Here is an 8,943-nt window from a genome sequence, read left to right as displayed (position 1 = left end):
AGTACTTTAGGCTGCATCGAGGAACGAGGCAGGGGTGCCCCCTGTCCCCCTTGCTGTTTGCCCTGGCAATTGAGCCGTTGGCCAGGGTGCTGAGGATGTCTAGCAACTGGAGGGGGCTGATTCAGGAAGGGGAAGAGCATCGTGTTTCACTGTACGCGGATGACCTGTTCCTGTATATTTCAGATCCGGTGGAGGGAATGGGGGAGGTCATGCAGATCGTAAAAGATTTCGGGGACTTCTCGGGGTATATGTTGAATGTCAGGAAAAGCAAGCTTTTTGTGATCCATGCGAGGGGCCAGGAAAAGAGGCTGGGAGAGCTCCCGCTCAAGATGGTGGAGAGGAGCTTTCTCTATTTGGGCATACGGATGGCTAAGAGTTGGGATGCCCTGCACAAGCTCAACCTAACTCGGCTTGTGGATCAGATGGAGGGGGACTTTAAGAGGTGGGATATGCTCCCGCTTTCCTTGGCGGGCAGGGTGCAGTCCGTGAAGATGACGGTCCTCCCCAGGTTCTTGATCGTCTTCCAGTGCCTTCCCATCCTCATCCCCAAGTCCTTCTTCAAGCGGGTGAACAGGATTATCACGGAATTTGTGTGAGCAAACAAGACCCCGCGTGTTAAAAGACTGTTCTTAGAGCGCAGTCGGAGGGGACGTGCTGGCGCTGCCGAACTTCTGCAGCTATTATTGGGCAGCGAACATATCCATGATTCGGAAATGGGTAGTAAAGGGGGGGGGGCGGCTCGGAAGCGGCTGGAGGCGGCGTCTTGCAGGGATATTAGCTTGGGGGCACTGATAACGGCACCGCTGCCGCTCTTGCCGGCATGGTACACCACGTGCCCGGTGGTGATGGCGGCACTGAGAATCTGGGGTCAGTGGAGAAGGCACAGGGGGGAGGTAGGGGCCTCAGTCTGGACCCCGATCCAAAACAACCACAGGTTCGTCCCGGGTAGAATAGACGGAGGGTTTCTAAGCTGGCACAGAGCGGGTATTAAAAGGATGGGGGACTTGAGTTGAAGAGAGCAGGAAAGAGTTTTAGATATTTAGGGGTGCAGGTGGCAAGGAACTGGGGGACTCTCCACAAGTTGAACTTCTCTAGGCTAGTGGAACAGATGGAGGAGGAATTTAAAAGGTGGGACATGGTGTCGCTGTCGCTGGCGGGCAGAGTGCAGTCCGTTAAAATGACGGTGCTCCCAAGGTTTTTGTTTTTATTTCAGTGCTTGCCCATCTTCCTCCCTAGGGCCTTCTTCAAAAAGGTGACGAGCAGCATTATGAGCTACGTGTGGGCGCACGGCACCCCAAGGGTGAGGAGGGTCTTCTTGGAGCGGAGTAGGGACAGTGGAGGGCTGGCATTACCCAACCTTTCGGGGTATTACTGGGCGGCTAATGTGTCGATGGTGCGCAAGTGGATGATGGAAGGGGAGGGGGCAGCTTGGAAACGAATGGAGAGGGCGTCCTGTGGCAACATAAGCCTGGGGGCCCTAGTAACGGCGCCATGGCCGCTCCCTCCCACGAGGTACACCACGAGCCCGGTGGTGGCGGCCACCCTCAAGATCTGGGGGCAGTGGAGGCGACACAGGGGGGGAAGTGGGAGGTCTGATGGAGGCACCGTTAAGAGGGAACCATAGATTCATCCCGGGGAACATGGACGGGGGATTTCAGAGCTGGCACAGGGTGGGCATCAGGCAGCTGAAGGATCTGTTTGTAGATGGGAGGTTTGCGAGCCTGAGAGAGCTGGAGGAGAAATTTGGGCTCCCCCCGGGAAACGTGTTTCGACATTTGCAGGTGAAGGCATTTGCTAGCCGCCAGGTGGAAGGGTTCCCCTTGCTCCCCAGCAGGGGGGCGAGCGATAGGGTGCTCTCGGGGGTCTGGGTCGGAGGGGGGAGGATATCGGACATATACAAAGTAATGCAGGAGGCTGAGGAGGCATCAGTAGAGGAGCTGAAAGCCAAGTGGGAGGGGGAGCTGGGAGAGCAGATAGAGGATGGGACATGGGCTGATGCCCTGGAGAGGGTTAATTCTTCCTCCTCGTGTGCGAGGCTTAGCCTCATTCAATTTAAGGTGCTACATAGAGCCCATATGACGGGGACAAGGATGAGTCGGTTCTTTGGGGGTGAGGACAGATGTGTCAGGTGTTCGGGAAGTCCAGCGAACCATGTCCATATGTTTTGGGCATGTCCGGCACTGGAGGAGTTCTGGAAGGGGGTGGCAAGGACGGTGTCGAGGGTGGTGGGATCCAGGGTCAAACCAGGATGGGGACTAGCGATCTTTGGGGTTGGGGTGGAGCCGGGGGTACAGGAGGCGAGAGAGGCCGGAATACTGGCCTTTGCGTCCCTAGGTGCGCGAAGGATACTGATACAGTGGAAGGACACGAGGCCTCCAAGCGTGGAAACTTGGATTAATGGCATGGCAAGCTTTATCCAGTTGGAAAGGGTCAAATTCGCCCTGAGAGGGTCGGTACAAGGGTTCTTCAGGCGGTGGCAGCCTTTCCTCGACTTTTTGGCTCAAAGATAGGGTGCAGAGGTCGCAGCAGCAGCAACCCGGGGGGGGGGGGGGGAGGGGGGGGGGAGGGGGGGGGGGAGGGAGGCAACAACGGGTGTGGTGGGTTATTTAAGGTTGTAATGCGGACAAATTTGTTCGCAGTTCATGTTTGATGTTAATTGTTGCTTTGTTTGTTTTTTGGGGGGGGAGGGACAGCGCGCGCGGGGGGTCGGGCGGGGGGGGGGATATCTGTTAAGAGGGAATATTGTGTAATAGTCTATGGTTGGGGGTTAAATATTTTCATGTAAAAAATCTCTTTAATAAAAATTATTTTTAAAAAAAAGGATGGGGGACTTGTTTATAGATGGGACTTTCTCTAGCCTGAAGGTGTTGGAGGAGAAATTCAGTTTGCACCCGGGAAATACCTTTAGGTACCTGCAAGTCCGCGCTTTTTCTTGAAGAAGCAGGTGGTGGAAAATCCGCTGCTGCCTTCCCGCAGGATACAGGACAGGGTGGTCTTGGGCATGTGGGTAGGAGACGGAAAGGTATCAGACATATACCAGGAGCTGCAGGAGGCCTTGGCGGAAGAGCTGAAGGGCAAGTGGGAGGAGGAGCTGGGTGAGGAGCTGGATGAGGGCCTGTGGGCGGACGCCCTGGGCAGGGTCAATTCCTCCTCATCTTGTGCCCAGCTTAGCTTGATTCAGTTTAAGGTGGTCCACCGGATGCACATGACAGCGGCAAGAATGAGCAAGTTCTTTGAGGTGGAGGACAGGTGTGTGAGGTGTTCAGGGAGCCCAGCAAACCATGTCCATGTGTTTTGGGCATGCCCGGCACTTAAAGAATTCTGGTGAGGCTTTGCAAAGGCTATGTCCAAGGTCTTGGACACTCGGGTAAAGTCGAGTCTGGGGATAGCGATATTTGGGGTGTCAGAAGATCTGGGAGTGCAGAAGCCGAAAGAGGCCGAAGTCCTGACCTTTGCCTCCTTGCTAGCCCGGAGATGGCTCTTGTTAATGTGGAGGGATGCGAAATCCCCAAGTGTGGAGACTTGGGTCAGTGACATGGCTGGGTTTCTAAGTTTGGAAAGGATAAAGTTTGCCTTGAGAGGGTCCTTGCTGGAGTTCTCCAGGCGGTGGCAACCGTTCCTTGACTTTCTCGCAGAACGTTAAGTGAGGAGGTCAGCAGCAGCAGCAAACGGGGGGGGGGGGGGGGGGGGGGGGGGGGACGACAGTATGGGTTGTGGATAGATTTCTCTTGCAAATTGTAGCTATCCCACCTTGCTTTGTTAATTTTTTTTCCTTCTTCTGGTAGTGGTTTTGTAAAAATTCTGTTAAATCTTGAATAAAAACCAGTTTTTTAAAAAAACATCCTTGGCCATCGCTTTACTACTTTAAGTAGTTGAAAGCCACTTGAGTAACAAAGTCAATGTTCAAGCAGGCAAATCCTGATTATTCAAGTCCTTTCGCAAAGGCGCAAAATAAAACCCTGTAGGAAATAAAAACTCGCCCAGCAGAAACCTGAAATAGTTGGCAAGCCTCGAAAAAATGACAAATTGGACAGACTTGATTTCCAAAGGCAGTAAACATGATTCCCACTTGAATCATGTTGATTGAATGTCCTGATCATAGGAACAGGAGCAGTCCCTTGAGCTTGTTCTGGCATTCATGGTTTATTTATATCTCACCATCCCATATTTGCTTTGGCTCAATATCCTTGACCTAAAATTTATCAAATCTCAATGACCTCTCTCAAGTACAGCATTCCTATTTTAATGAGTGTCTATCAATCCAGCTTTTTTTGTTTTTAGAAGCATAACAAATTGATCAAATAGGATGCTCACTTAATTGTACAGGAGGCATAAAATGATGCTGCCGAAACTGTGATCATAGCATTAGGGATGTAAAACTCTGAAAATAGTAAGAATTATACATATTAATGCTACCAATCGAACATTGGTAAGCAGCACTCTCGGAATATAATTAAGTTGTAGAACTGAGCATAAAAAGTGATGAACCTTTGGCAGCCAGACTACAATTTGTGCTGTCTCTCAAAATAAACTTGTACACATTTGAAGGAAGTTGCAATTATATAGCACTATTCGCAACCCAGGGACATAAAGCATTTTACAACCAATTAAGTACTTTTTAAAATATGGTTGTAATTCAGGAATTGCAAAAGCTTATTTGCTTGCATGCAGAAATGTCTCATGGAATCTTTTATGTCCATCTGAGGGGGCCCACGTCATAGTTTAAAGACAGCGCTTCCAACAGTGCAGCACTCCAATGTCAGTCCAGATTCTGTGCTCAAACATCCAGTTTGGAACTTGAACCCACAGCCATCTGACTTGGAGGCATGAGGACCACCAACTTTGACATGCCTGCTCTGCAATATGGGAAAATATAACTACCTGACTTCTGGAAAGCCAAAGGACAATCTCCGCATTCTACAGCTGTCACCAATTACATTTTAAGAGGGGAGTTGTTTAAGCACCTCCCTATTCAAAATATCTCCCTTTACTGTAACTAAGGAGACAAACTCAGGAGTGAAAAGTTGGATTTTTGAACATACACATTAGATAACCATCAGGATAGAATCCTGGTTGTTTTCTCCCCTGTGTAAGATCAGGTCAGTTAACACATGCCCCAAATCAAACTTGACATGTTTAGTTACATAAAACGCTGCAAATCTCCCCACTGGAGAGTGATTTATTTTCTAACATGGGAACAAAGCCTACTCCACCACTCAATATGATCAAGGCTGATCATCCAGTTCAATGCCTTTTTCTCACACTATCTCCATATCCCTTTATGTCATTGAAATCTGTCAACCTCTGCTTTAAACATACTCAGTGACTGAGCTTCTGGGGTAGAGAATTCCAAATATTCCCAACACTGAGTGAATGAAAATATAACATACATAGGGCGCGATTCTCCGCTCCCCACGCGGTGTTGGAGAATCGCGGGAGGGCCCCCTGACAAAATTCACACCCCCCTCGATTCTCCCCTCCCCACGCTCGGAAGAATCGCCGCTCGCCGTTTTTCACGGCGATTCTCCGACCCGGATGGGCCGAGCGGCCTGCCTGGTCGCTGCCGTCGTGAAACGGGAGTGAGAAGCCCGTTTGGGGCTTGTAGGTGGCCGAGAAAGGAAAGAGCACCATGACTGTGCTCGGGAGGGGACAGGCCTGCGATCGGTGCCCACCGATCGTCGGGCCGGCGTCCAAATCGGACGCACTATTTCCCCTCCGCCGCCCCGCAAGATCAAGCCGCCACATCTTGCGGGGCGGCTGAGGGGAAAGACGGCCACCGCGCATGCGCGGCTGACGTCATTAGGTGTGCTGGCCGAGTCACTCTCGGCGCAACGCCCCTGCGGCCAAGATTTACGGAGCGCCGCTCCTAGCCCCGCCGGGAGGGGAGAATAGGGGGCGAGGAGCGGCCTCCGTGGCCGTCGTGAAACGCGGCCGAGTTCACGACGGCCCTCCCGATTTTTCCCGGGAGCGGAGAATTCTGCCCTATTATAATCTTTATTATTGTCACAAGTAGGCTTACATTAACACCGCAATGAAGTTACTGGGAAAATGCCCTTGTCGCCACACTCCGGCGCCTGTTTGGGTACACTAAGGGAAAATTCAAAATGTTGGAATTTTTGGGAGGAAACCAGAGCACCCGGATGAAACCCACAAATTCTCCTCATCTAGATCTCAAGTGGCTTTCTGCCTTACAAAAAAAAGCATTTTTAAAGCATCAAACGACTTTAATTAAAAGTTGATTTCTCAATGCCTCTGGTGACCATAGATTTAACCAGATATTCAGAATTATTGAGTTTTTATTTCAGTGCAAGTGGTATCTCATGAATATTACATCAAATGAATGACAATTGAGATACTTTACATCAACTTGCTTTGATTAAACGGAAGCATCTCATTTCACACACTTCTTCCTCCACCACCCTCCTCTTTCCACAGTCACTGAGAGACTGGAGGCGTTAACACTGATAGTTACAAAATTCTCTAACAATTTCCGCACACTATGTCAAATCACTCCTAGACATTGAGGCAGTCCTCAAACTTTCTTCTGAAGGGTTCACCCACCCCAGAGGAACTTATTCCATGTCCATCATCCTGTGGGCACATCGTCCAATCCCACCTCCACCGTCATCTGATTTACAATATGTTCTTAGGTTGACTCATGCGTTTGCAAGAGGCTGAGGGAAAACCAATGTCCATCCAGACCTCCTTCACTGAAATTCAACTTAATCATGTTGAATGGAACCAATCATCGCCAATTCTTAAGGCTCGGTTAAGGCCTCGTAACTTTTAGAACTCAACTTATAAAAGATATCTGATAAAGTCTGGACAAGGCTTGGCAAGCCTAGAGGAAGTTTTAGAAGAATTGCATTCACTTGCTGCTTTCCACAGCCGCGGCATGAAGTACTTTTGAAGAGTCATTGTTGTTGAACGAAGCATGGAAAGCTCCCACAGTGAAAAAAGCAAATTATGGTGGATGCTGGAATCTGAAACGAAAGAGAAAATGCTGGATAATCTCAGCAGGTCTGGCAGCATCTGTAGGAAGAGAAAAGAGCTAACGTTTCGAGTCCAGTTGACTAATGTCAAAGGTAAGAGAAAGTGGGAAATATTTAGATTGTGGACTGAGAATGAAAGATGAGTAGTAGCCACAGAAAGCCAGGGAAAGCGGCCGGACAATCTGTTTTTGGTGTTGGCTGAAGGATGAACATTGTCCCAGGCAACAGAAGGAATTCCTTGTTCTCCTTTGGGCAAGTTTTACGTCCACCTGCAACTTAAACGTGGCATCTGAAAGATAGCACCTCCGACAGTACAGCACCTCCCTCAGTCCTGCACCGGACTGCCAGCCTGGATTCCGGCCCTTTCCCCCGCCTCAGCCCTCGGCGGTATATCGGCCCGATGAGCCTCGGGGGCCGAACTGCCCTCCGCCGCCTCCCGGGTTTTGCGCTGCTCCTGCAGGTTATACCGCTGGTAGATGGGTTTGTAGACATACAGGCCGCCCGCCACCCCCAGCACCGCGGCCAGCGCCAGTTGAGGGAAGGTCAGACCGCGCAGGGCCATCGGCAGCCGGCTCGCTCCGGGCTAAAAGGGACAAGCTCACTGCCGGCGGCCGGCACCGGACTGAACCGCCCCTGAGTCACCAATCACAGGGTCCAATCCTCCACCAATCACAGAGCCAGACAGTTCCCATCAACCACAGCACCCGACCATACCACCAATCACAAAGCCAGACAGTTCCACCAACCACAGAGCCCGACCATACCACCAATCACAGAGCCCGAGCATACCACCAATCACAGATCCCGAGCATACCACCAATCACAGAGCCTGACTATACCACCAATCACAAAGCTAGACAATTCCACCAATCACTGAGCCCGAAGGTCCCACCAATCACAGAGCCAGACAGTTCCCATCAACCACAGCGCCCGACCATACCACCAATCACAAATGTTTGTGGAAGGGGGAGTAATCAAGCCGGCTGTTTTGTATTGGATGGTATTGAACTTCTTAGTGTTGTTGGAGTTGCACTCATCCAGGCAAGTGCAGGGTATTCCATTACACTCCTAATGTGTGCCTTTTAGATGGTGGACAGGCTTTGAGGGGGGGTCAGGAGGTGAGTTACTCGCTGTAGCATTCCTCCAAATAAAAGGTGTGGTTATGGGTACCCTTAAATGGGTCCCAGTTTTGGCCTGTCTCTTAATTACATATGCGGAACATTCCTTGCTCCAAACCTAGTCCAGCCCCCCTCCTAGAGGCCACAAACCTTATATTGGTGCATTGATGACTATTTCGGTGCCACTTCATGTTCTTGTCTGGACCTGGGAAAATGTATCAATTTTGCTTCCAATTTCCACCCCTCTTATCACCTTCACATGATCGATCTCTGATATTTCGCTTCCTTGTCCTCTCCATCTCCATTTCTGTGGTAGACTTTCCACCAGTGTCCATTACAAGCCTACGACTCCCACAGCTACCTCAATTACAGCTCTTCACTCCCAACATCCTGTCAGGACTCCATCCCGTTCTCTCAGTTCCTTCGCCTCTTTGAATGCATAAAACAACAGTATGAATCTCATCCTATTCTGTTCCCTGTCGGATCTGCTGAGATTTTCCAGCATTTTCTGTTTTTATCTCTCGTAGTCTTCTCCTCTCACTAAATGGGAGATGTTTGAAAACCTGCTGCTTTGCCCCAACTCACACCATGTTCTCGTTCCCCCATCACCCTATGTTGAGCTGCTCGCAGAGAAATACTATTCACTGTACCTCGGTACACGTGACAATAAACAAATCCAATCCATCCATCCATGTTCACTGACTTACACTGGTCCCACATAAGAAATGCCTTAATTTTTAAATTCTCATCCTTGTTCTCAAATTCCTCCATGGCCCCACTCTTCCCTGTTGTGTTCTGCTGCTTCAGATAACACAGGCTGCTACTTGATGCAG

The 8,943-nt window shown here is 50.2% G+C and overlaps 1 protein-coding gene across 1 annotated transcript; it reads right to left on the bottom strand.

The window, feature by feature from the left end:
* Nucleotides 1-6,228: 6,228 nt before the first annotated feature.
* LOC119974846 (protein PIGBOS1-like) lies at nucleotides 6,229-7,654 on the bottom strand. Its single transcript, XM_038814141.1, has one exon. The coding sequence runs from the start codon at nucleotides 7,552-7,554 to the stop codon at nucleotides 7,318-7,320; it is 237 nt and encodes a 78-aa protein (XP_038670069.1). The 5' UTR covers nucleotides 7,555-7,654; the 3' UTR covers nucleotides 6,229-7,317.
* Nucleotides 7,655-8,943: the final 1,289 nt, after the last annotated feature.

Source organism: Scyliorhinus canicula, chromosome 12 (genome assembly GCF_902713615.1).
Source record: "Scyliorhinus canicula chromosome 12, sScyCan1.1, whole genome shotgun sequence".
Lineage (NCBI taxonomy): Eukaryota > Metazoa > Chordata > Chondrichthyes > Carcharhiniformes > Scyliorhinidae > Scyliorhinus > Scyliorhinus canicula.
This window is presented reverse-complemented; position numbering and strand designations above follow the sequence as displayed.